Genomic DNA, 27951 nt, shown 5'->3' on the forward strand with positions numbered 1-27951 from the left:
GAATGGGGCCTGCCCTGCCCTGCCCAAGGGAGCAAGACGACACAAGGTTGCCATTGGAGGTTTATTTGGTCATGTTTCACAGGCTAGGCCCATCCCGGGCTGGGTTTGGGCTTGACAGAAGTGGCTCCCTCCTGCCAACGGGAGTGGGGGGGCACAAGGGAGCCTGGCACACACGAGAATTTCAAGTAGGGAAGGCAGACAGTAGAATTGCACATTCAAAGTGCTGTGGATTGCTAGTCACACGGGTTGCTCTCATGAATCTGGCTGGGTAGAGGCACCACAGTTGCACAAGCATATTCCCTCCCCTTTCCGGCACTCGCTACATGCTCTAAAACCCTGGCACACAGGTGAGGAATGTCCTGCCCTCCCTCCCCCCATCTCCCCGCTGACCTCCTCTCACACTTCTGCACACTTGAGATGCACCTTGCTCTCGCATGCCGGCAACTCCTTGGGGCCTCATTTCAAAATACAGCCTTTGTGGTTGGGCCAGGTGTGTGTGTGTGAGGAATGTCGAAAAGCACTGGGGAGGCAAAGTGGTCTCCCGCCCCCCCCCCGGTACTTGAGATGCACCGTTGTACCCCACCAGGGGAGCCCCCAAGGCACAGTAGTGGTCGAGTGGAGTCACGGGGTGAGACGGAGAAAGAAATAAAAATAGCTGCCAGTGAGGAAGGCTGGCCAAAATGCTAGCCAGGGTGGGGGAAAACCTGGGATTCCCCCTTCCACCTGCAAAGGTGACAACAAGAGAGGGAGAGAAAACACAACTCCTCCCCACCAGTGGGTCTGACTGGTTAGTGTTCATCATACATAGGGGCATCAGAAATGGTCACCCCCATCTGACCATACTGCTCACACCTGCCTCCACTTCCCAGAGCACTCCTGGCTTCCCCCAGCACTGTGCTCTGCAGGGTGCAAGAAGTGGCTTCACATCCTTGCAGCATCTGGCTGAGAGAGCAAACCCATTCTGTACTGCTGGGTGAAGGAACTCAGTGATTGACAGGGGGAAGGATATGGGAGGCGGGCCTCTGCTAAGCCCACCCACCCCCAGCATCCTGCAGACAACTTGGGAACAGTCACATCCTCCCCCTTTTAAAGCAGCACCTGCTGCTAGTCCATTCACACGTGCAGCCTCCTTGTCTAATCACAGCTGAGTGGGAGACTCTGCGTGGGAGGCATCGACATCCCGAACCAAGGTCTGTCTGGAAGGTGGGGCTTCCTCTTTTGCCCCCCCTTCACTTTGGGGCTGCCCTTCCTTGAGGGGACACAGCTGCTGACCACCAGGGCAAGACTGGCAGCTCCTCTCTGGGAGCCAGTGGTCTGGAGGTCCAGTGGAATGGCGGAGGTGGGCTGAGCTGCCCTGGAGTGGCCAACCTGGAGGTGACGGTAAAGGGGTCGGAGGGTGCCGCTGACTCCCTGGGGGCTGAGAAGTCCCCGCAGGCAAAGGGATCCAGACTGGGCCCAGCAAAAGGGTTGCTGCTGTCAGAACCGGGGGGCTGGAGTTGGCGTGGTCCCAGCCGGGGGGACTGGACAGGCGAGGCTCGGGGTCCGGAAGACACGAAGCTCCAGGGGTCGATGCGGCTGCGGACAGGAGACGGCCGGGGGCGGGAGATGAGGCCGGAGTGCGGAGTAGGACGAGGTGAACGAGGGCTTCGGGGGGAGGACGGAGATGGGAGAGCGCCATCTGTAGGGAGCAGGAAGCAAGGCAGGTGTTAGATAAACGGTACACACATTTTGCTAGGTTGGCAGGAGCTGCGACAAGCAATGGCAGCTCACCTAACTGCCAACTAGCAGTTTGGAAACATGTAAAAATGTGAGTAGCTAAATAGGGACCACCTCGGTGGCAAGGTAATGGTGTTTCGTGCGCTTAGGTGTCTAGTCATGTCGGCCACATGACCACGGAAACTGCCTACAGGCAAACGCAGGCTCCTTGGTTTAGAAACGGAGATGAGCACTGCCCCTAGAGTAGGACACGACTAGGCTTAAGGGAAAAGGGGCACGGAGAGGAAAAGCATCTTTGGTGGAGAGAAATGGGTCACCCAAGGAAAGGGGTGTCCAAACGTTTTGGCAGGAGGGCCACATCATCTCTCTGACACTGTGTTGGGGGCCGGGAAAAGAGAATTAATTTACATTTCAAATTTGCATACATTTACATAAATGAATATATTAGAGATGGAACTTATATGAATGAATGAAGGTCTTGCAATAGCTCAAGGCCTATAAAAGGCCTTGCAGAAAGCAGGGCCGGCCTTTCCTTTGCTGCCGCTGCTGCATCACAGATGTGAAACAGCAAGCAGTGGAGGGAGCCCTCATCCCACAGCTCATGCAAGAGGTCGAACAGTTGGCCGTCAGACTGAGAGCAGTTGCATCAGGCCAGCGTGGGGCTTCAGCAAGTCTCCAGAGGGCCAGAGGCTCACTGGAGACTGGGGGCTCTCTACGGGCCAGATTTGGAGTCCGTGAGGGCCGCAAGTGGCCCCCGGGCCGGGGTTTAGGCAGCCCTGCCCAAGGACAAAGAATTAGCTTATGGTGGTGACAAGATTCAAAGCAGGAAGTCTGGATTCACAGATCAGCTTCTTACGCTCAACCAGCTCTGAATCTTTTGCGATTCACATTTTATTTTCACAGGATTTTTTCTGGTTATTTTCACAATTCAACTGCCTCCCCCACCCCAGGAGGGGCTTGAATAACATCAACCTCCACTTACCCCACTTCTGGGCTCTGCTGACACGGCCCTCTCCAATTCTCGGGACCTTAGGCGACGTCTGGACCCAGAGCGGAGGCAAGGTCTCTCTGTCGCCCTCCCCAGAGGAGGCCAGGTCGACAAGGAGATCAGTGGGAGGTTCTTCCTTGCAGGGCTCTACCTGCACGACAGGGGACTCTCTTGGAGGGGCACTTGGCAGGGGGTCCTGAGGGGCAGATGGCAGCTCCCGGCCCAAACCGAGTGAGGCGAGCAAGGCCGTGCCCCGAAGCAGCGCCCGGTGGATGAGCCGGGGGGCACTGGAGCGTTCTGGCACCGGATCCTCTGTTTCTGGGGAGTCACCTGGGACGTTGCCTGTGGGGGGGGGGGAGAGAGCCAAGCAATGAAGCCAACCCGACATTCAGGGTCCAGTACTGAGTTTTCATTCATACACTCACGCCTGGGAAGACCCTGTCATGTGACCCAAACCAGGCTTCAAATTCTCTGCTTTCCTTCCTCAGTGGGTCACAGCCCTAAGCTCTCTATGGACAAAACTGGCCTAGAAGATGTCAACCACCCTCAGCATTTGTCTTGTGGTTTTAGAGTCTGCAAAGTGTTTTGCATTCTTTGTTTAAGGCTGTTCTTACAACACCCTTGGAAGTCAGCCATTTCGCAGCTGGGGAAGACCGAGGCTGAGAGGGGAGTGGCTTGCCTAGGGCCACATACTAAGCATGGCAGTGGTGAGAGTAAAAGTAGAGGTCTGGATCTATGGTTTCTTAGCTTGGAATTTGAAGGAGAATGTAAGGACAAAAGAAGAACCCTGCTGGATTAGGCCAAAGGCTCGTCCAGTTCAGCTTCCTGCATCTCACAGTGGTTCCACCAGATGCTTCAGGGAGCGACTCTCAGGGAGACTCTGCGTCCTGTTGCCACCCCTTGCATCTGGCATTCAGAGACAGCCTACTTCTAAAACCACGAGGTTGCAGGTAGCCATCATGACTTGTAACCTATGATGGACTTTTCCTCCCTCAATCTATCCAATCTCCTTTGAAAAGCACCAAGGCTTTCAAGTGCCACCACCACACTTTGTGACAATGAGTTCCACAGATTAATTACGCACTGGTTAAAGAAATGTTTTCTTTTATTTTCTTTGTTTCCAATGGTAGAGGATGAGATGAACAGAATGGGTCCCTGTGGAGCACAGTCCAATATGGGTGTGGAGCTATTCTCTCTCTTTCACAGCGCTAAAACTTGTGATCATCCTCTGAGGCTGAGTGGAGGGAGATTCAGGAAGGTCAAAATGCAGTCTTTTCCCACACAGTGCACCATTAGCCGGTGGAATTCCCTGCCACAAGATGTGGTGAGAGCCACTAGCTTGGATGGCTTTAAAAGGGGGTGAGACAAATTCACAGAGGGCAAGTTCTATCAATGGCCACAAGCTACAATGGCTACTTGGAACCTCCAGGTTCAGAAGCAGCCTACCTCAGAATCGCTGTTGAAACAGCATCAACAAATGTCCTGCTTGTGGCCTCAGTTTGCCCCAAGGCTGGCCCTGACTGTGAGTGAGGGCAAACGAGAGCACAAGTACATCCAAAAGGTGCATCCCTTCAGCAGTGCAAGAACTGCATGCTCTGTTTCTGGTTGCCTTGTTCGTACACTACCCCAAAAGTGAATCAACACAACTTCAGGGAAATGGTGTGTTTGTGTGCCAGGCTCCCACAGACAGAGAGGTGCAGAGATCCTGAAAAGGTACAGCAGGGCACCTGGAGATGTTACCTGAAAATCCCCCTTTTTGTCTTGTAGTGTGATTTTCTCTCTGTATATGTTATTATGTTATGTTATTAAGGACTATAATATGCAAGCTAAACTGTTCTCCCAGCATACAGGCCACATTTCCAAGTCTTTGGTCAAGCCACAAGCTCATTGTTAGTTTACACAACTCCCTCCCATTATGGGAGGAAGTCTTGTGTCTTAATCCAATTACTATTTAAGCGTCTCCTGCATTACTGTATGCAAACTTGAACTGCTTTCCATGATTTTGGTGTTGAAATTCTGTTTCCGATTCATTTTATCATACCTACATCCTGTATTTTTTCCACACAGTCTTTGTTAAGTTTCCCTTTCTAGGCAGCCAGCCATTAAACCCGATTGAATTTTGCTGATAACCGATACCTACATCCTGATCCCCATTCAAACTTATACATACTCCATATACAAATACATACTTATACAAACTCCATATACATACTCCATATACATACTTATACAAACTTATACATACTCCATATACATACTTATACAAACTTATACATGCTCTGGGCCAGGGTATCTTAAAGATCGCCTGCTTCCGCACAATCCGGCTTGTCCTCTTAGGTCATCAGAAAAGGCCTTTTTACAAGTGCCGCCGCCTAAGGAGGTACGTGGGGCGGCGGCAAGAAATAGGGCCTTCTCAGTAGTGGCACCAACGTTATGGAACTCCCTTCCCCTTGACTTGAGAATGGCTCCCTCTCTTGAGACTTTTCGGCGAGGCCTGAAGACCCTTCTGTTTAAACAAGCCTTCTGAGTTCATGGCCTTTTTAACATCTTTTCTACATTTTTTAGTATTTTTTACAGGCCTCATCTGCAGCTTTATGCTCTTTTTATCTGACTTTTCATCTGACTACTGTTTTTATGGTATCTGCTAATGTTTTTATCTGTTGTTAAATGATGTTTTTAATCTGTTTTTAACATGCTGTAAGCCACCCTGGGTCCCTTTAGGGAGAAGGGCAGGGTATAAATAAAGTTTATTATTATTATTATTATTATTATTATTATTACTCCACCCCCTTCCTTTTCTGATTTCCTGGATGCACCAAAAACTCTTCACAGCAACCACCATGAAAGGTAGGGACCAAGAAATATATTTCTCCATGTGCATTATTTTTACCTTTGTTCTTTTGTAATAAACCATAATCTTTTGTTCAAAGTTATCTTTCTCTCCTCTTTAAGCAAAAGGGAATTTCTCTGCATTACGCCGTGTAATAATTCCCCTTGTAGTGTGGTGCAATAATTCCCCTAAACAAAACAGGCCTTTTGGTAACAGAGAAGGACTCACCGTTTGGGCTGGGCTGGGTCTGACTCTGCGCAGGACAGTTTGGTGCCTCAGGTTCCAAGTACCAGGTAGTCTCTTCCAGTCGCGACCGTCTCCTGTGGGGAGAAGGGAAAGGGGGTCACACTAACATTCAGGGCCTGTGTGTAGCCTGTCCCAGCCCTGCTTCCTCATATCTGCACAGTGGTGAATCCCCAGCTATGCGCAGGGGATTGCTGCATTTCATGTAGCCCTTTGTGAGAGCGCAAGGGCCTTCTTGTGTACAAACCCAATGGTGTCCTTTGAAGTGCCTCCTACCTGCCATTTTGTGTACTGCCCTCCCACGGTTTGGGGGAGCCAGGACTCTTTATGCGGCCATTCCAGGTCTCCTCCCCCCGACGTGGTGACTGGCGTCCCCAGCTCTGATCATTCTCGCTGGGCTCCACTGTGGGGGAAAAGGGGGGGAATGCATCAGTTCACTATGCCGAAGACCTCCTGGTACCCAAGACTCTAAATGCTACCACTGCCCCCTTGCTGTGCCATATGTCCTCCCCCACATTCAGCAGTGGACCAATAGCTGCCCCTTGTCTTCCAGCTGACAAACACACTCCCTGGATTTGAGAAGAAAGAAGGGAACAAAAAGTATGAAGAACGGAAAAGGAGAGAAGAGTAGTGGACAAGAGTGTTGGAGCCACTCTAGCCCACCACTCTCTGCTCTTCCACACTTCCTATTCCAGTTCATCCTAGCACTCTCCCCCTATTCCTATACTCCTATACTCTCCATTTCCTATAACAGTCTGTCCTGGCACTCTAGCTCATTCCTCCACACTTCCTTTTCTGCTTCGTTACTGGCGTCAAATCCAGAGAGTGGGAGGAGAACCAATAACTGGGCAAGGCAGGGCAATGCTTGGTGCTCACCCTCAGGCACCAGAAAGTTTGCCCTGCATTTTTTCTTATTCGTGCAATTTGAAAACTTCCTCTTAAGGGTAAGGAATGTGATAGTGGAAATTGCCCTTTCCTCAGTCAGTGGCCATGACAACTCTGGTTCTGTACAACTTCCTGTAGCCACCCTGCCAGAGTCTCAACTAGGGTGCCCCTCCTTGTTCAGACCCACCTGAAAGGCACTTGAGCCCCCGATCCCATTCTCCCCACCTCCTCCCCCTGGCCCCTGTAACCACCACTCACGTTGGATGGCTCGGAATCGGGGGAATGTGGGAGAGCCTCCTGACCCCACCTCAAAGACATCCTTCCTCCTGTCCAATCCAGGGGAGGCCTGCACTGTGATGCGGTGCTTGAAATCTGCAAGAGGCGGGGAAAGAGAACAGACCAGACATCAGCCCAGCACCCCTCGCATTGCCACCCAGTCATTCGTTTTTCTGCAGTTGGCCACATGTGGAACTGCGCTGCTAAGGCAGCAAATAGAAGCAAGGCCCCTTTCAAAGGTAGGCTGCCTCTGCACATGGAGGGTCTATACCTAAGTATCACAGCTCATAAGACAAGGAACACCCTGCTGGATTAGGCCAAAGGTGACCCACCTAGACCAGCATCCTGTTCCCACCAGTGGCCTACCAGCTCCCTCTGTGAAATCCCCCTCTCCTCCCCCCTCTCCTACCACTCTCTCCTGCAAATGGTGTTCTGATTAGGCTCTCACTGAGCCTGGAGGTGAAAAGTAGCCTTTGTGACTGGCAGCCACGGATGGAGCTGCCTTCTGCCAGACATTTGTCCAACCCCCTTTGAAAGCCATCAAGCTAGTTGCCATCATGCGGCAGTGAGTTCCACAGGCAAATGAAACACTGGGTAAATAAGGACCTAGCTTCTCAGGCGCCATCTGGAAGTGCCTATGAGGAAGCAAAGGCTTGGCCAATTATCGCAACTTTCAGTGCATGGGTTCCTGTCCCCCACTGTGCACAGACTTCCTGCCCCCTCCTCCATTTTCCCATTCCCTCACCCAGGGGCATGCTGATGCGTTCGCTGTCCCGGCCTTTCAGCTTATTCCTCTTGAAGGTCCCTTTCCTCTTCTTCACGTGGGGCCGGTCCCGATTCATCTGCTGAATGAGGAGGCTCAGCTCCCTCTCAAAGACCTCCAGCTCCCACTGGGCTAGCTCGTGCTCTCGCTGGCGGAGAAACTCCTCCTGGGACTTCTGCTTCAGGGCAGCCTGCTTCAGCTCTTCCTCCCGGCTCAGCAGTTCCTGGGATGGCGGGGGAGAAGACAGAGGCGGTGCATGAAGCCCTGAGCACCAAAAGAGTGAGGGTCATCAAGCACCCTTTAATGTCTAAGATCAGGATCAGGGTTTGGAGATCACACCACCTGGAAGCCCTTTGCTTTCATTCTAGATCAGCCATTTTCAACTGGTGTGCCACAAAAAGTTCACTGGGTGCTACGGGATTTTGGAGCACAGTATTGAAAATCTCTGAAAAATTCTTCCAGGTTCTGTGGCTTTATTTCTAGGGCAACCCTCTATAGCAGCAAATCATCCCTCTTCCTCCTCTGACTCTGCCCAAGAAACAGAGCCACAGAACCTGCAAAGAAGTGATATCCCTCCTCTCCGAGTCACGGTGTATGGCTTCCCTACAGCAACTCTTCCTCCTTGACCTTGCACCACCTCCACCCCAGGCCTCCCCCCTTTCCCTCCAGCCTCTGCTTCTCTCACCCCATCCTCCTATCCACCCCTGCTTCTCAGTGCACTGACATTCCCCTTCTGAGGGCAGCTGGTGACCACTTCAGACCTCACCCTTTACATGCCCTGCCATTCTCTTCCTGCTTCCTGGATCTGAAAAGAGAGGGACAAAGTGGAAGTTCTAGTCCACCACTCTCCTCTCCTCCCCACTTCCCCTCCTGGCTGCAGCCTGCCATTCACCTCTCCTCCTCCTCTTCTCTTCTGTTCCAATTTCAAACCAGGGGGTGGGAGAAGCAGAGGCTGGCAAATCACCAGGTAGCAAGGAGCAGTGCTTGGAATGCCACCAAGAGCACTGAGTAGTTTTGGACCAACCCTGGCCAGGGGCCATGCAAAGAAGTCCCCTTTCATAATGGATGAATAGATTCATGGAGGAGGCAGGAGGTCCTTCCAGTATCTTAAAGCCTTGTGCTGGTAGGGCTTTAAGAGTAATGTCCTCACTCTACACTGGGACGCCCTCCTGCCCCTTCCTCACCTTTTCCTTGGCGCGCAGCTCATCAAACATGTCTTGGATCTCCAGCTTCCAGTCATCCTGCATGGAATGGAAGGATTCTTGGGGCAGGTCATGGAGAACTTGGGACTCCAGCACTGTCAGCTGGGACAGGATGGCAGCAAAGCTGGGGCGCCGATGGGGATCTTGTTCCCAGCACTCTGGTTGGACCCACAGAAGGGACAGGTGACAGAACACACAAGAGGGGGTCAAAATCTGTGTCGGAAAACACCAGCCTCAGGCATCTCAGTTACCCTGTTTTCAGCTGGCCACTGCTTGCTGCTGACATTGTTTCATAGGGTCCTGTGTTGCTACATCCTTTTAGAGCCCCCCCTTCCAACTTTGGGGTGTAGGAGCAGCAACACAATGGTCTGTTGTGGGAAATGTCACAGTGGGGTGGGACAGGCTGTTTGACCGTGAATAGCAGCTTTTCCTAGTAGCTAACAAGAGCTGTTTAGTGCCGCCAGAACCACATGCTCTCTACTCTATCTCCATGTTCCAATCGGTTTTGGGAAACCGGCCTCCTTCTTTTATCACCTGGAGTGCCCACAGGCTCGGAGAGCATTCACACTTGCAAGATGTAATGCTCTTCCATCAGCCATGTTATTGGGCAGGTTCAGTGGTATTCCCTACTCGGAGAGGAAATGCAAGTGTGGTAGGGACTGTATTGAGACCATAACACATACCCTTTTCTACTGCCCACTTCATGACGTTTTACGCAAGAAATATCTAGGCCCTTTGCTAACTAGGATGCAGGGCTGGGAGGACTCAATCATGCTTCAGTCTCTCCTTTCCACACCTGACTCTGAGACCCTTGATAGGGTCGCTTCCTTTTTATCTGGGGTAATTGCCAGGCAGAGCTCTGGAACTCTGGGCAGTAAGTGAGGGAAAGACTGATGTTTATGTTGTGTTGTCTTTGTATATTTTTGTTTTGTTTTGTTCTTTCTCTGTATTTTATGCCAATAAAGGTCTTACTGAACTGAACTGAACTAGTAGCTGTTCCTTGTGTTACTTTTTACAGTACTTTGTGATCACCTCTGGGGCAACCAGCCAGTTTTTAACAGTTCTCTCTCTCTTGTCGAAATGCAGAACATGCCTACCCGGAGTTACGAAGGCGATAACAACAATGGAAATGATCGCAATGAATAATTATGGTTGCAAGTGCTTGTAGTGAACATTTTAATGATTTCATAGAATCTGAAGTTGGAAGGGACCCACAAGGTATAATCTAGACAGCTCCCTGCCTGTAGCAGGGAATCCTCCAGGGGCAATGGCTGTCAAACATTTTAGGATCGGGACCCACTTTTTAGAATGACAATTTATCAGGACCCACAGGAAGTGATGTCATTAACCTGCAAGTGACATCATGACTGGAAGTGACATCATCAAGCAGGATAATTTTTAATACCCCCATACAACAAAATCAAATCAAGTCAAGAAAGTAAATTCAGGGCACAAGCCTAATCAGGTCTACTCAGAAGTAAGTCCTATTTTGCTCAATGGAGTTTACTCTCAGGAAAGTGTGGTTAGGATTGCAGCCTAAATGTTTACAATAAGTTACAATTTTAAAATGTATTGAAAATAAAGAAGAACCCGCCTGACTCTCCCAAGCAGTTGCTGATCTGCTTAAAAAAATTCCCAAACATCCCAAAGGCTGCAATCTTATCCATGATTACCCAGGAATAAGCCCCATTGACTATCATTGTTAAAAGTACATACATAGTAGCCTGTTAAAAATACAGATCTGCAACACTTCCCCAAATGCAGTCATAGACCATGGCAGCACCAAGTCTAATATATTAAAAATAAAATATACATTGAAATGAACGGGGATCCTCCTGAAATTGGCTCATCACCCACCTAGTGGGTCCCGACCCACAGTTTAACAAACACTGTTGTAGAGCAACTCCAGCAGCTGCCTGTCTTGCTTGAAGATCTCTGGTGAGGGAGAATTCATCACTGTGAGTGTGGTCTGCCTTGGGCAGCTGTGGGCTCCCCTTTGGAGATTTCCCAGCAAGGGTTAGATGAGCACCTTGCGGTGATGCTGTAACAATTGCCAGCACTGAACAAAGGGGTTGGACTGGATGACCTCCAAGCTCCCTTCCAACATGTGCATTCTGTGGTTCCCTCAAGTGTCACACCCCAGTCTGGGCCAGCTCTCCAGCACCCCCCCCCCCCACATGGGAAAGGAAGACATAGGGGCTTCCATAAATGGCTATGAAAGGATGAAAGAAGGTTCCAGAAAGATGTCCCCCCCCCCCCCCCGTTGCCTGCTCCCACTTACCGGCCATGAGGCGTGCAAAGGGTTCTGGACAGGTGGATGGAATTGGGAGTGTCAGCTTGTTCACGGCGACACCGTAGGCCACAGCCAGCCCATCAATGCCCCGGTATGGGACTTCTCCTGTGAGAAGCTCCCAAAGGAGGACCCCATAGCTGGAGGGAAAAGCACACAGGAGAGGCCACTAACTTCTGTGCTCAGCAGGAAAGCATCTGGGAGTCCTGGTCCTTGTCAGACAAGCTCCCTTCTCTGACAAACAGGCCCGGTCAAGGCATTTCTGGCTTCTTGTGAACCCTCCCCAACAAGGCTAAACAGAACCCCAAGCCTATGGTTTCATAGATCACCAAAAGTCCTCCTTTTGGTTAAACCCAGAGAGTGGAAGTGAACTAGAGCAGTGGTTCTCAAACTTTTTAGCACCAGGACCCACTTTTTAAAATGACCATCTGTTGGGACCCACAGGAAGTGATGTTATGGCTGGAAGTCACATCAACAAGCCAGAACATTTTTAACTCATACAAAAAAATCAACTCAATTAAGCAAGCAAGGCCCCAGTCTTAAAGAGTACGTGCAACAGGCTTAAGGGGCGGGCCTGAGGGCAGCCCAAGATTGGGTGGGGGTGGAGCCAGGATCCAGCCCTTGGGCCAGATCCTAACCCCACTCCCAGGCAACTCGGCAAGCGCAGGGCTGCTCTAATCTGTGCCACCTGTTTAGGTGGCACAGGTCTGAGTAGACCCATTGGGGCTGCTGCTGCGTTACTTGGGGTAAAGGGAATGAATTCCCCTTGCCCCAGGCTGAGCTCCAGGATATGGGTCAGTCCAGCTGGCCTGTCTGTTCCACGGCAGGTTAGGACTGGGCTATAAGTAAATTAAAAGTTTACAATAAGTATAAGTTTAAAAATTTATTTGACATACAGAAGAACCTCCTAACTCTCCCAAGCAGTTGCTGTCTGTTTAAAACAATTCCCCAAACACCCCAAAGGTTGCAATTCAATCCACACTAAACAGGGAGGAAGCCCCATTGACTATCATGGTTAAAGGCACATATAGAGTAGCCTGTTAAAAGTACAGAGCTGGAACATTTTCCCAAATGCAGTCAGATACCATGGGAGCATCAAGTCTAATATATGAAATATATATTAAAAATAAAATACGCATTGAAATTAATGGGGACCCAATCAAATTGGCTTGCGACCCACCTACTGGGTCCTGACCCACAGTTTGAGAAACGCTGAACTAAAGAATTAAAATGCATTTCATAAGAACATCCAAATAACTCTATAGGACTAGGCCCAGTCCAGCCTCCTGTTTCCCACAGTGACCCACCAGCTGCCTCTGGGGAGAGAAAGGCATCCTTTTCTCTCACCAATGCTCCGCTTCAGTTGGTATTGAGGTAGACTGCTGCTGAAGCTGGATCTCAACACTCAACACTAGCTGGAAGCTCAACCTCAACACTAATAACTACTGATACAATAAGCCTATGGGGAGAGGACTGTGGCAAAGCCCCTCTTTTGCATGCAAAAAGTCCCAAGTTCAAGTCATGGCAGGATTAACAGGTAGGGCTGGGAAAGGTCCTTGTGTAGAACCCTAGAGAGCTGCTGTCAGTCAGTGCTCTGCAACACTGAGCTGGACTCATTGATATCCTGACTCAATATAAGCAGTATCCTACATTTGAAGGACTGCAATGGCATGAGAACTGAAGGGTCACCATAAGAACATAAGAAGAGCCCCGCTGGATCAGGCCAAGGGCCCATCTAGTCCAGCTTCCTGTATCTCACAGTGGGCCACCAAATGCCCCAGGGAGCACACCAGACAACAGATGGTGTTGTCTGTTCCAAAACACCAAAACATTCTCTGCTTTTAAGAAGGGGTCCCCAAGCAAGGTTTTCTGGAAACAACTGGCAAAGAATTAGAGCTCCAAGCTGGGAAACCAAGCATGGGTGGGACCTGCCCCCCCTCTCACCTCCAGATGTCGCTACCCCTAGAGAAGGTGGAGCTCTTGATTACTTCGGGAGCCATCCAGGCATAGGTGCCCGCTGTGCTCATCTTGGTCGTCTTGTGCCACTCTCGTGCCAGCCCAAAATCCGTGATCTTCAGTGTCTTGCCACTCACATCTCCGTCATCCACAATTTCTGCTAGCAGGACTGGAGAAAGAGAGGAAATAGTGAGAAAACTGAACAACCCAAGAGAGAGCAGCTTGGAGGCTTCAGTCCCAGAAAAACTAAGATCGAGCAGAGGAGAAGGTACAGAGCAGAGAAGAGTAGCAGGTTGGAGGGTCTCTGACACTCTAGCCCACTACTCTCCACTGCCCTACACTTCCTTTTCTGATCCATTTCGCTCTTTCTTCTCTAATACTTAACATCTCCAGATGGTGCAGCTAACAATGAACTTTTTCATTAACTGGTCTCTACAAGGCTTCTGTGCATAGCCGGAAATCCTTTTTAAATAATTTTTCAGCTCATAGCTGCAGGTGCTGGATGGATTTGGGCAAATGTTGGGTAGTAGGTGCAGGATATAGATCAAGTTTCAGGAGCATCCACTACAACCACAATAGCACAGAATAAGGACAACCACAGCTAACATCAAAAAGCAGAAAGTGGACCCCTCCCTGAAATTTGGAAAGAATTTCATACCCCATACCCCAAATCACGCGACCCCCATTTCCAACAACCACAAACAGCAGGAAATGGGGGCTGTTGGGAATCAGAGACCGTTTCTGAAAATATCCGACTTGGGTGCAGGAAAATGCTGCACCCTGAGCTGGCTCGGAGACACGTTTGTGTACACACTGGGGGCAGGACGCACCCTTGCCTGGAAGTCAGCCCCACCTGGGTTCAGCCTTGCCCAACCTGAATGTTCTGGGTGGCCTCAAGGCCTTTGTCACATCCTGTTTGCAGACACACTCCTGCTTGAAATAAGCATCCTTGCGCAGCCCGCCCCCAACTCTTTGATCTGCCAATCCCCTTCTCTAAAGAACTCAACTCCACCTCCCACCCTCTTCTGGAAGGGGAGGGGGCAGTGCTGAATTTCAGGAGGGGGCTTCCTGCTTTTCAGTCATATCCTCTGCTCCAGATTGCCTTTTCACAATCCCAGGCTGGCTGCAGTGAATCCTCAGCCACGAACAGAGACTTTGCTTATGCTCAGAGGTGCTCTTGTACATTCCTGGAATCAGCTCAAATTGAGTTGCTCTAGTTCCTCCCATCTCCTTTTCAGGGTGTTGAGTTTTGTCTCCCCAAAAGTTAAGTAGAATTTTTTGTGTCAATGTTATTGGTTGTTTTCTTAAAGCGATTTCTGCCTCTCACACAGAGGCAGGGTCTTCACCTGAGCCTCAGAAGCCCTCACCCACCTCTTCTCCTCCAAACTTCCTCTGGCATTCCATGTCCCTTCTCCTTTCTTAATCAGCCGGTCTAGCCCACCACCACCCTCCCCTTCACACTTCCTCTTCATGTCCTTTGTTTCTGAATTCAGGGTGTAGGAACAGCAGTGGTGGAGGACTGTAGCATGAGAACATAAGAACAGCCCCTCTGGATCAGGCCATAGGCCCACCTAGTCCAGCTTCCTGCATCTCACAGCAGCCCACCAAATGCCCCAGGGAGCACACCAGACAACAAGAGACCTGCAAGGCCTCCTGGGAATTGTAGTTTAAGAACATAAGAACAGCCCCACTGGATCAGGCCAAAGGCCCATCAAGTCCAGCTTCCTGCATCTCACAGCGGCCCACCAAATGCCCCAGGGAGCACACCAGACAACAAGAGACCTGCAAGGCCTCCTGGGAATTGTAGTTTAAGAACATAAGAACAGCCCCACTGGATCAGGCCAAAGGCCCATCAAGTCCAGCTTCCTGCATCTCACAGCGGCCCACCAAATGCCCCAGGGAGCACACCAGATAACAAGAGACCTGCAAGGCTTCCTGGGAATTGTAGTTAAGAACATAAGAACAGCCCCACTGGATCAGGCCAAAGGCCCATCTAGTCCAGCTTCCTGCATCTCACAGCGGCCCACCAAATGCCCCAGGGAGCACACCAGACAACAAGAGACCTGCAAGGCCTCCTGGGAATTGTAGTTTAAGAACATAAGAACAGCCCCACTGGATCAGGCCATAGGCCCACCTAGTCCAGCTTCCTGCATCTCACAGCAGCCCACCAAATGCCCCAGGGAGCACACCAGACAACAAGAGACCTGCAAGGCCTCCTGGGAATTGTAGTTTAAGAACATAAGAACAGCCCCACTGGATCAGGCCATAGGCCCATCTAGTCCAGCTTCCTGCATCTCACAGCGGCCCACCAAATGCCCCAGGGAGCACACCAGACAACAAGAGACCTGCAAGGCCTCCTGGGAATTGTAGTTTAAGAACATAAGAACAGCCCCACTGGATCAGGCCATAGGCCCATCTAGTCCAGCTTCCTGCATCTCACAGCGGCCCACCAAATGCCCCAGGGAGCACACCAGACAACAAGAGACCTGCAAGGCCTCCTGGGAATTGTAGTTTAAGAACATAAGAACAGCCCCACTGGATCAGGCCATAGGCCCACCTAGTCCAGCTTCCTGCATCTCACAGCGGCCCACCAAATGCCCCAGGGAGCACACCAGACAACAAGAGACCTGCAAGGCCTCCTGGGAATTGTAGTTTAAGAACATAAGAACAGCCCCACTGGATCAGGCCATAGGCCCACCTAGTCCAGCTTCCTGCATCTCACAGCAGCCCACCAAATGCCCCAGGGAGCACACCAGACAACAAGAGACCTGCAAGGCCTCCTGGGAATTGTAGTTTAAGAACATAAGAACAGCCCCACTGGATCAGGCCATAGGCCCACCTAGTCCAGCTTCCTGCATCTCACAGCAGCCCACCAAATGCCCCAGGGAGCACACCAGACAACAAGAGACCTGCAAGGCCTCCTGGGAATTGTAGTTTAAGAACATAAGAACAGCCCCACTGGATCAGGCCATAGGCCCACCTAGTCCAGCTTCCTGCATCTCACAGCAGCCCACCAAATGCCCCAGGGAGCACACCAGATAACAAGAGACCTGCAAGGCTTCCTGGGAATTGTAGTTAAGAACATAAGAACAGCCCCACTGGATCAGGCCAAAGGCCCATCAAGTCCAGCTTCCTGCATCTCACAGCGGCCCACCGAATGCCCCAGGGAGCACACCAGATAACAAGAGACCTGCAAGGCTTCCTGGGAATTGTAGTTTAAGAACATAAGAACAGCCCCACTGAATCAGGCCAAAGGCCCATCTAGTCCAGCTTCCTGCATCTCACAGCGGCCCACCAAATGCCCCAGGGAGCACACCAGATAACAAGAGACCTGCAAGGCTTCCTAGGAATTGTAGTTAAGAACATAAGAACAGCCCCACTGGATCAGGCCATAGGCCCATCTAGTCCAGCTTCCTGTATCTCACAGCGGCCCACCAAATGCCCCAGGGAGCACACCAGATAACAAGAGACCTCATCCTGGTGCCCTCCCTCGCATCTGGCATAGCCCATTTCTAAAATCAGGAGGTTGTGCAACAGCAGGCGTCCCTGTTGCCAGTCTCCCACTCAGCCTTGCAGATGAGCCAGCCTGGCCCTTCCCTGCTTTCTCGAGCACCAGTCAGTCACCCTCACCAGCACCTCCCTGGCACAAGAAGGGGCTCTCTATGCTGGCAGCTCTTGCCCAAACTGCCAAGCGCCCTCCACGCACTTGGCACAGAGATAATGGAAAACTTCCTGGCCAAGGCAGGAGGAGGCACGCTTGCTTCCCTGCTCTAACCTACTACGCTGTGCCTGGATCTAGGACCTGAAGTGCCAGGAAGCTCTCCCCCCAACCCCACCCATTTCCCCTCACCCCAAGTGGGGGAAACTAAGAACACTGAAACACTGCATCTCTCAGATGGTCTGTTTTAAACTCAATCTTCTCTCCTGCCACAATGGTCTCTCCTTTCTTTTGGGGCTCCTTCTTTTCTGCAGGACGTGTCATGGTGCTAGTCCTCACCTTCAGGCTTTAATTGAAACTCTGAGATCACCTAGATTTTATTCCAGGACCCTATTTTTAGTGGTTAGGACTCAGGCCTGAATTCATGCACCCCGAGCATGGCCAGGGGGCCATCCTCTCATCAATGTGTAACTATCGCTGGTCACTTATGCACAGCTGGAATTTAGAAGTGGAGCACTTTCCAGCCAAGGCTGAGCTCCTGAACCTCTCTTTTCAAGCATCAACACTGCTTGCTCTCCTGGGCCAGATACCCGACCTCTTTTGTTGCTCCCTCTGCAGTACTCGGCTGAAACCCGGAGCAGCCTCCTTCGTTCCAACTACTAGGCTGAGTTTCCCACTTCTGGACCACTGCTCTGTTCACCTTTTCTGCTGACTCCTCCCTGCCCCCTGACAACTGCTTATTTGCCAGTCCTGGACTTCTCCCTCTGTCTGTCTTGTCTGCCATTTAGAATGTAAGCTCTCTGGGGCAGGGAGCTTTCTTTGCAGTGGCTAGCATCCCTTGGGAGCTAGACAAACAGGAAGGTAGGATGCTGCTTCCTACTGAGTCATTGTCAAGCACTGACTGGCAGCAGCTGTCTGGGATTTCAGGCAGATTTAGCTGGAGTTGCTGCCAGGGATCAAATCCATGACCTTCTGCATGCAAAACAAAAGTTGGAACCACTGAGCTATAACCCCACCTTCTTTTCCTGGACTAAAATGATATTGCAGGATTCAGTGTCAGTGAGTGGTAAGCCAAGCTATGGAGGCAGCCATGCTCCTAGCAGGGAAAGAGAAGACATTTATGCCTCTACCTTTAAACAGGTAATTTCTTAAAAAGACAAATACAGGACTCAGCTTCAATTTTGGATCTTCCAAATGATGTATAAAAGCAATCTGCGACTGTTTGGGGCTACTACAAGGACACTCTGCACGAAGCCAGTCTTATTTTGTGCTGCCACCCAAGGAGGTCCGTGGGGCGGCGGCAAGAAATAGGGCCTTCTCGGTAGTGGCACCAACATAATGGAACTCCCTTCCCCTTGACTTGAGAATGGCTCCCTCTCTTGAGAGTTTTCGGCGAGGCCTGAAGACACTGCTGTTTCAACAAGCCTTCTGATTTCTTGGCCTTCTTAACATTTTTTATACATCTTTTAGTTTTTTACAGGCCAGATTCCTCTGTGATTTGCTCTTTTATGCTCTTTTTATTCTGTCTTTTAATTTGACTACTGTTTTTATGGTCTCTGTTAATGTGTTTTTAATATGTTTTTTATCTGCTATTTATTGCCAATTTATGTTTTGTAAATCTGTTTTTACATGTTGTTAGCCGCCCTGGATCCCTTTTAGGGAGAAGGGCGGGATACAAATAAAGTTTGTTTTTTATTTATTTTTATTTTTATTATTATTATTTATAATAATAATAATAATATTATTATTATTATTATTTTCAGCTTTGTATCCATCCATCCTTATTTTTCAGCTCAGTATCCTTTAAAGAACTCAGGGCAGTGCAACTACTCACCACCATGTTACCTGTACAACAACCTTATGAGGCAGGCTAGACTGAGAGAGAACGACTCATCCAAGGTGACTTCACAGCTGAGTAGAGATTATGAACCTGGGCTTCTCTGCTCCTAATCCAAAGCTCTAACCACCGCCCCACACTGCCACTCAAGCAAACATCAGAATGACAGGTGGGGCCTACTCCTGCTTCTCAAAAAGACTCATGGGTAATATTTAACATTTGTAGAATGCCTTTCTGAGTGTGAAAAGTGCATCGCATGTGTTACGAACACATCAAGGTAACAATCCCATTGGGTAAGTATTATTATCCCCATATTGCAGATGAGGAAGACTGAGGTCAGAAAGCAGCAGCTTGGCTAAGGCCACCGAGTGTGGCAGACACAAGAGCCGGGGCAGCCCTGATTCACTGGTTTGAGTTGGCTTAGCTGGGGGACACTCCCTTGCCAGTGACTGGCCTGGCCGAACCCGGTTGCTCCCGCCGTGTTCCAGGGCTAAGCCTGGATACGATGAACTGATGCGGGGCTCCCTTCCCCCATACGCATTTATCTAGGGCCAGACAAACCACAAAGGAAAGCTATTTTTGCCTCCTCTGTCGGGTAACCTGGCGTGCCTGCTAGCACCCAAGCAGAGAGCCCTGCAAGTTCTGCCCAATGCCGCCACCCCCTTCCACTCAGGCTGCGCCTCGGCCCCGTGACCCGTAGGCGACTCAGACATTTCCCTGGGCCGCTGCGTCACTGAGCTCCCCATTGTGTACGGGCCTGGCAGGAGAATCGGACCATTGTTCTGCCAGGCTGCGGGGAGGGTGTCCCACCACGAGGAAGGGGCTCCCCTTACAGAACCCCATGGAGGCACCCCCACCCATTGGTGCTCTGGGTTTCTTCCCCTCCCCACCTCCTTGCTGGACCTAGCCAGGGAGGAAGCCTGAGCAAGTGCTAGCAGGAAGTGGCTGAGGAAGCCTGAGGCTGCCCCCCCCCACTGCTGGGTCATTGTTTAGGAGAGGCTGGTGAATAACTACCCCCCCCCCTGAAAAACCCAACACAAGGGAAGCCCTACTGCACTCTCAGTTTGGCATCCACCATCTCACCAGACATCAAGAGGATGGTGTGCCTAGTCACATCTCCCCACATAATACCCCCCCCTTCCAGAGCTAGGGCTGAAAGCAATTTTACCAAATCTGAACAAACCCAGGACCCAGCTCAGGGTTTGTATGACATCCCTGTAAAGAAGTCAATGTCTTAGAGGCATTTGTAGACTTCTCTCTTAGCAGCCCCCATCACCCCCTTCCCTTTGAAACATAAGAGTCATTTTGCTGGGGTAGAATGAAGGTCCTCCTGCCCGTTTTCTGGCTCTGAGAGCGACCAGCCAAAAACTATCAAGGAAAAGGGTGTCCAGGTTTGTGACATCCAGGTAGCTTAATCCGAACAGGGCTCACAACAGTGTGTGACACCCCTCCCCACCTGTTTGCAGCACCCAGGGCCACAGAAAATGAGACCTGGGGTGGCTGAGGTGACCTCACTGGTTCAAACCTTGCCCCTGCCATGATATTCACTTGGCGGACTTAGGTCAGTCACCTCCTCTTGTCCTCAGTCTTCCCCACTGCAAAATGGGCATAATACCTGCTTAACACACACCTTCCTTGCAGGGTGGTTGTCACATTACAGCTGGTTAATACAAGGGAAGTGCTTTGCATGCACCAAAGAACATTTGTTCTTTGTAACAAACTATGCAACTTTTTGTCACTGTGTTCATATAGGTTCATATATTTGTCACACGTGTTTGTCACGTGTGTCACACAGCAAACTCTTGCCCGCTAAGTTGGGGCCTTGGGTCACCTAGTGCAGCATCACCAACTCTGAGCAGCAGCAACATTCCAGGGCTTCAGTCAGGGATCTCTCTCTGCTGTATTTGGAGACGTTCCCAAGTGGCTGCACCCGGGACCCCCAAGCGACAGCCCCTTCTTACATGCATTTAGCAACGCGTGACTGTGTGCAGCCGATTGTACCACACGTCTGTTGGCTGCAAGGCCCCCATGGATCCAAATGGCGCAACTGTCGGGAGAGCTTGTGTCTCTGGGTCTTTATTTCAAAAAAGAAAAATGAAGGAAGAAGACAGTAACCACGATTTCCTGTAACCCGGGGTCACAATCTTGTCTGAGTGGCAACAGGCAGGCAGGCTGGCTGAAGACTGCCAGCCGAGCCTGTGAGATAAGAGGGGAACCAGCAAAACTGGAAGCTCCGACCTCCTGGCAGAGGAGGGGCAGAGGGAGAAGAAAGGAAGGTTGGAGAGAGGAGGAGGAGGAAGGGAGTGGCAGGATCCATGCTCCACTTGTGTCTCCTCCCCCCACTTGACTTCCTGTATATAGCACCGGCCTGATCAGGAAGGCATAAAGAGGAAGAATTTCCCCTCTGGTTGCATTAAAACCAGCAAAGGGGGGGGAAGCTTGGGGTGGGGGAGGAACAAGGCCACACAGAACACAATCCTGTTAGGAGGTGGTGGTCCTGGGTTCTTGCCAAAGAAACAAAGAAATCCACCCGTCTTCCCGCACCCAGCCGGCAAAGGGGTATAAGTGTGTGTTTGCCAGCCAGGCCAGCAATGAGAGCTGAGAAATAGAGAGAGAGACACACACACACATACCCACAATCAAGGCTCATGCCAGCGTGGCATCATGGCTGAGACTAAACACCCGCTTTCCAAATCGCACCCCTTATTTAGCTGAGCCGATGGAAATCTGTGCCCTTGGTGGTTCTTGCGGATTGCACTTTTGTCTTTCTGCAGACTACGTGGAAAGAAAACGGAACTAACAGGGCCTAGCGGCTGTGCTGCACCTTCTGAGCGCCCAAGTAGTTTGGGCATGTTTTGTCTTGATGCCAGCCCACATACTGTATGGTTATCCCCATACTACAGATGGGGAAGACTGAGGTTGAAACGGCCTGCTTTCATGTGCTTTGATCTCTCTCTCTCTCTCTCTCTCTCTCATGCACATAATCAACTCTCAGAGTCCCTTCTTGTGACCTCACAGACAGTGACTAAGAGCGCCTGAGGGTTCCCACAGTGACGATTGCACCATCTTGCGAACCGGGGTTTTCTACGTGTGATTTCCCAACCCTGCTGCCTGCCTGGCGCTTCCGGCTTGCAATTCCGGAACAGGTGAGCTGATGAGGCATCACCCAGACGCTCACCTTAGCGCCAGGGCCTAACCCAACTGCCTTTGCCACCCACCTGTGGAGGTACCAAGGAGTAAGCAAAGCGAGAAAAAATAACTGTGTGTGTTGGCCAGGGAGTCAGACTCCACAGGGTGTAAAGAATGGACAGTTTGTGACAGGAAACAGATCCATATGTAAGGCCAGTGCATTGTGGTATGACTAACCTTAAGGACAGAATGAGGGGAGCTTTGGTGAATCAGGCCCAGCACCCACCTATCCAGTCCAGCACCCTCTTTCCCTGCAGTGGCCTCTGAAATGCTCACAAACAGGAGTTGGAGGCATGCCTCTCTTCTGCCATTGTTCCTTTGCAACTGGCAATCAGACTGCCTCTGAAGCTGGAGGCTCCACACTGCTATCATGGCTTAAGCCATTGTCCTGCAGGAATTCATCTAATCCCTTTTGAGAGCTATTAAGAAAGTGGTCATGGCTGCTGGAGGCCCTGTCACATCACACCCATTCGCTTCCCCTGATGGGAGTCTGGACGCTACCTCCTCTTTCTCATTACTTCACGTATTCTAAGGCAGGACCAGCCAAGGACTTGGAAAAGGAAGAGGGGAATGGAATGGAAGTGTGGAGGAGAAGAGAGTGGCAGGCTAGAAAGCTGGAGACAATCTAGCTCCTCGTTCTCCTCTCCTCCCCACTTCCCCTTTCACTCTATTCACATTTTCCGTTTTTGAATCCAGGGAGTGGGAAGAGGAGCACTGAAAACAAGTGGACAGGCAATAGCCTGTCAGCCTCCTGGGCTGGCCGACCCTGCTCTAGGGCAGGCCTTAGTACCAAAAGCAGGAACCCGGGCAGAGCTTCAGCTCAAAACACTTCCTGCCTTGGTAATTAAGCTCCCCAGCCCTATCTGCTTTCACCCTCCAACAAACAGGCTGGGGAAGCTTTCATTTTGATTTCAGAAGCAGTTGAGCCAAGAGGACAGCAGGGCAAAATCTGGGTCTGTGTGTGGATGTCTCTCAGGAAGCGAAACTTCTCTCGACGCACCTTTGGCAGTCTTAAAAACCGCTGTCTGCCTGCAGCTGTTGTGGTTAGATTTGTGCCAGTGTGCGAGCCTAGTGGCGGAGAGACAGAGAGACAGAGAGGCTAGAGACAGAGACAGAGACCAGGCCTTCCCTGATTTCACTCTTGCCTCTGCCACCAATTCGCGCTAGGGGACCTTAGGCAAGCCTCTCTCCCGCTCCCCAACAATGTGCCAGCCTCTGCCTCCCGCTCTTTCAGCACTCCTCTCCACCTTTCCCCTTTGTCTTCCTTTCCCAATCCAGGGAGTGGAAGCAGAGGAGGCAAGAAGGCGGATGGAGAAGAGCACCTCTCACCAACCTGCTGCGTGATGTAACAGCTTCAGCTGACCTCGTGAATGGGCTGGCCGTGCATTCACAATGTGCTTTCATTGATGATGGAGGCCGTCAGTGAAAGGGAGAAAGGCGGGGTGGATTTTAAGTAATACGAATAATTCATCATAATACTTTGCAGGGTCGCTTAAGGTCCTCCAAACAAGCTTAAGGTCCTCCAAACAAACTGAGGTCTTCCTTCACTTCCCACTTCCCGTTCATTCCTACAGGGCTAGTCAAGAGCTCTGGTGAAGCAAGGACTCCTGGAGTCTCCGTCCTGCCTGCAGTGCCAGCCCTCCACATATATGTCACAACAATCAGTAGCAGGGCTTCTCACAGCACTTCTGAGAACTTCTCACAGCAGGTGACGTACCTCTCTGACCATACCCTGGACTTGGAAAGGAAGAGGGAAACAGAGTGGGAGAGAAAGTGTGGAGGAGAGTGGTGGGCTAGAGCGACTCTCTGGTGGTAGACACTCTAGCCCATTAGTCGCCTCTCCTCCACACTTCCTCTTCCTCCCAAAACAGGAAAGGCAGAGCACCTTAACCATCATGTTAATCAGTACAGGAGGCTCTGCATTTTGCTCTTCAAGTTGTTTCTGATGAGAAGAAAGAAATCATCCCGCAAACATGAACTTCCCAAAGTGTTTTATGTGCCTCATCTCCATGACAACCCTGCAAGGTATTACTATCCCCATATTGCAGGAGGTAGGTGAATGAGTTTCAGAAAACAGAGACTTGCCTAGGGACACCGTAATGAGCCGAGCGTTTAAACAGGAACTGTCCCTGGCTCATCACTGTTGCTTGTAACCACTGTAACCCTAGCTTGTAATCCTAACTCTCAGTCTTGAAACATGTCTGATAACAAGGAAGAAGAGTGCCTCTGAACATATGCAGAGTGGCTTTTGGTTGCCACAAGGTTAACAAGAGCCCCCTAATTGGGATTGGGGAAAGACGCTTTCATCTACTGCTTTCTGAGTGCGCAAAGGACTTCACCAGCATTTTCTCCATGTAGTGCTTGCAACAATCATGTAAAGCAGGGGTCTCCAAACCCCGGCCCAGGGGCCAGACGCGGCCCGCGGCAAGCCTCTATCTGGCCCACAGCCAGCCTCTTGTCCCCTAAAAGCCTCTGGCCCACTTGGCCGAACATAACTGGAACTGTGCTCTGGTTGCATCTGGAGGGTTGCATCTGGTCTGAAGGGCCATGTTGTTGGCATCCTTCAGTCTCGGAAGACTATGATGTCACGCTCTGAATGGTGGTTCTGGAACAGAGTGTCCTCTCCAGTGCGTGAAGCCTGGGTAAAGTAGGTATGGAGGATAGGCTGTTACCCATGCAGCAAATCCCCCCTCTCCACGTCGCTGAAATGGTCCAATGGAAAGGCAGAGGCCAATACGGTTGGTTCCAGCGGCGTCGCAGGAGTTGCCAGAACATGACTGTGTTCAGCCATGAACTGCCTCAGGGACTCCGGCTCCGGATTTTGCCTCGAGGTTAACTCCTGAAGCCTTTTCCATAACTGGATGTAGCCACAAGGCAGTGGAGGTTTGGGATCAGAGTTTTCCTTCTCTCAGATGAGCTGCCTTCCCAGGCTGACGAGTCCCATCTACCCGGTGGCTGTTTAGTCGCCTCTTACGACAAGTACAGCCAAACTGAGGGCCTATTCTTATCCCCAGCCCCCAGAGAAGCCTCTGAAGGGCCAGAGAGGTTGAATGAAAGAGCCCATTCATTCATTTATTCACTCATCTAAGTTCCATCTCTGATTTATTTATATACATTTTATATTTAAATTTTTTTTCCGGCCCTCAACACCATACCAGATATTTGATGCGGCCCTCTGGCCAAAACGTTTGGAGACCCCTGATGTAAAGTATCATTATCCCCATTTTGCAGATGGGAAAGACTGAGGCTGACAGTGAGGCTGATGACCACCTAACTTGCTCATGGCACAGGCGAGATTCAGACTCATTCGCGGCTCATTTTCTTAGCTACTACATTAGACCAACACTTACGCTGGAGGGCTTACTTTCAGGGACTTCAAAGAATAGGGTCAGGCTATAAGGAAGGGCTCAGGGTTCAGCAACAGAGCCCCTGTTTCACACGCAGAAGGTCCCAGGTTCCATCTCTGCTGCTATCTGCAGGTAGGGCAGAGACAGTGGCCCACCTGGAACCTTGGACAGCTGCTGCCACCCAGTGCCCGACAACAGTGAGCTAGACAGGCCAATGGTCTGACTCCGCAGGAGGCAGCTTCCTATGCAAAGTTTTGGTACAAACGGGAGACCCGATTTCCCCGACCGCTCCTCGCCACCACCCTCCCAGCCCACAGCTGGAGAGGCGTGTCTTGCAAGAGGAAAAGCTTCGCCTCCCCAAGCTCTTGTTTGCATGGAAAGAAAAACATTTATCTCGCCCTCGCAGGAGGAAATGGCACGTAGAGGCTGTTTCTGCGAGAGCCAGCCAGCGTCACTTCCTTCTGGCCTCGTGTCACCGAGGTCACACTCAGAGTCTGGTGACAAGCTCTTGGAGCTGAATAGGAGAGGTGGGGGGGCAAGCAGAGGTTTATTTTCACAGACACATGCAGGGTCGCCTTCCTGCCTGCCTGCCTTCCTCATCGCCGAAATACTCCCTTTGCTGATGGAAGCTGATGGTGTTTATTTAATGGGGGAAGAATGGCCCTCTGCACATGCCCAGAAACACACTCGCTCTCTCTCTTTTCCAGAGCTGCTTGTTACAGACTGCAGTCTGTTACAGACTGTAGCCTTTCCATGGTGCTCACATTTGTCACCCTTTCCATTTTTTTTTCTCGCTTAGCATCCGGCTTGGACAATCTGAAAGCTGGTTTAAGATTCTGTGATACTTTGCTCAATCCTAATGAAAGGTATCTGGTGTTTGGGGCTTTTGCCTAATGGACTAATGTGGTTACCTAAATTTTTTGCATGGCCCAGCTCAAAGTAAACCTCTTCCCGAGCACCTTCGAATGCTTTCCTAGCCCAACACATGGCTCTTTTGACTTCTTGGTTATCTGTGATCCCCATTTGAACATGTGCAGATATTTCTTGAGATAGTGGGATGCGTCCCCCCACATACACACAGTCTGCCGTGGAGTCATTCCATGGCTTTCCCAAGACCTCTCCCCACCCAGTGGCATGCCAGCAGCTCCTCCTCCTCCCTGCATTTCTGAAGGGGAGAAAGAGGAAGCGTAGAGTGGAGAGGACAGTGGGGCTAGAGTGACCCTTCCATTTAGTCGCTGACGTGCTAGGCTGTTACTCTCTTCTCCTCCGCACTTTCTCCACTGCTCTAGTTCCAGAACTAGAGGAGGCTAGTTGAGGGTGCCCTCTGCCACTGAAGGCAACCACCTCAGGCTCCCTCATGAATGGGCTGATCCCCTGATTCCAGTGAGGATGAGATGGTGACCCCAGGCTGAAATGAATTTGGAAGGAAAATAGGTTGCCCAGTGAAGACTCAACACCAGAGAGTTTGAAAGGGACCTCGGCATTTGTCAAGTGTTGCGTACAACACGGAGTCTGCCAAGGGGTCCACTAGACACAGGTTGGCCTTAGACATTTTTCTGGAGATTGATGCTATTGGGCAGGGGAAGGGAAGACTGTTTCCTTGCGCGCCCCTCAGAATGGATGGGTCAAGAATTCCCCCAAATTGCTGGACCCACTACTCACTGTTGTTGGACTTGAGGTCCCGGTGGATGACGGGCACAATGGCCTCACAGTGGAGGTACTGCATGCCGTGGGCGATCTGCACGGCCCAGTTGATCAGGATGTGTGGCGGGATCCGGCGGCCGGCCAGCATCCGGCTGAGCGGCCCCCCTGCTGCGTATTCCATCACTAAGCACAGGTTGGGCTCTTGCAGGCAGACGGCCTTCAGGGTGATGATGTTGGGGTGCTTCAGCATGGCAAACAACCGGGCCTCTTGCTGCACCCGCTCGGCCGTGGTGCTGATGTCCTCGTCTGGGTCCTGCCGGGCCGCCTTGACCGCCACCAGCTGCCCCCGCCAGCTGCCCCGGTAGACTTTGCCAAAGCCGCCGACCCCAATCACTTCCTCCAGCCTCAGCTCCCGGAAGTCTGCCTCAGGGGGGCCCTCGGGCCCCGAGAAGCTCCCTGCCTTGGGCAAGACGTAATTGGACGGGAAGATGCCCACTTGGTCGTTGACCTTGCCGGCCCACCAGCCTTCGTCTCCGGAGATGGCGGCATCCCAGGACAGGACCTCCACCAGGTCGCCCTTGCGCAGGGTCAGCTCGTCGCTGCTGGCAGCCTCGTAGTCGAACAGCGCCGTCCAGACAGGGTTGGCGTAGGCCGTGGGGCCCCCACCCCCACGGGAGCCTCCCCCCCAAGGAGGAGCCTTCCGGAACATGCTCTTCAGTGGCTCCATGGGGTCCTCTGGGCGTCATTGGGTCGGGACCCACACGTCTAAGTCGCCACCATGGCCTTCCGCGCGGGGACGGGAGGGGGTCCAGAAGGGCGTTGGGGGCGGGGGGCTACGGCTGCTGCCTGCGGAAGCCCCCTCCCATGGGGATCGGGCGCCCCTGCTTCCCACGCCCGGGAGACCCCTGCCGGCTCTACATCGCCTTCCGCCCCGTCGAGCGAGCGCTTCCCGGGAGGCTCCCTGCCGCCGCCCTCCTCCTCGACGGAGCGGCTCGGGCGCCCTCCCGCCCCCGGGGCTCTGCGGCGCTCCTCCGCTCCCGCTCTCGCCTGGGACGCCCCGTCCGAAGAGCAGCCGCGGGCGCCCGTCCCGTGCAGTCCAGGGGCGCGTCTCGCTGCCTCCGCGCCCC

General features: G+C 51.6%; 1 protein-coding gene across 1 annotated transcript; it reads right to left on the minus strand.

Annotated features, from left to right (window-relative positions):
• Positions 1-47: 47 nt before the first annotated feature.
• MAP3K11 (mitogen-activated protein kinase kinase kinase 11) lies at positions 48-27951 on the minus strand. The gene is made up of 10 exons (XM_066610191.1): positions 26843-27951; positions 13138-13318; positions 11185-11333; positions 8886-9061; positions 7684-7924; positions 6921-7034; positions 6054-6180; positions 5763-5854; positions 2699-3046; positions 48-1678 (listed from the first exon to the last, which is right to left on the minus strand). The coding sequence occupies exons 1-10, from the start codon at positions 27549-27551 to the stop codon at positions 1230-1232; spliced, it is 2586 nt and encodes an 861-aa protein (XP_066466288.1). The 5' UTR covers positions 27552-27951; the 3' UTR covers positions 48-1229.

Source organism: Tiliqua scincoides, chromosome 15, assembly GCF_035046505.1.
Source record: "Tiliqua scincoides isolate rTilSci1 chromosome 15, rTilSci1.hap2, whole genome shotgun sequence".
NCBI classification, from domain to species: Eukaryota; Metazoa; Chordata; class Lepidosauria; order Squamata; family Scincidae; genus Tiliqua; species Tiliqua scincoides.

Bases quoted from the DNA above. Each gene is read 5' to 3' on its own strand.
- MAP3K11 (XM_066610191.1), bottom strand. From the start codon at position 27,551: ATGGAGCCACTGAAGAGCATGTTCCGGAAGGCTCCTCCTTGGGGGGGA. The intron at 13,319-26,842 runs GTGAGTAGTGGG...CTCTTTCTCCAG, and splicing joins GGACCTCAAGTCCAACAACA to TCCTGCTAGCAGAAATTGTG. The intron at 6,181-6,920 runs GTGAGTGGTGGT...TTTCCCCCACAG, and splicing joins CCGATTCCGAGCCATCCAAC to TGGAGCCCAGCGAGAATGAT.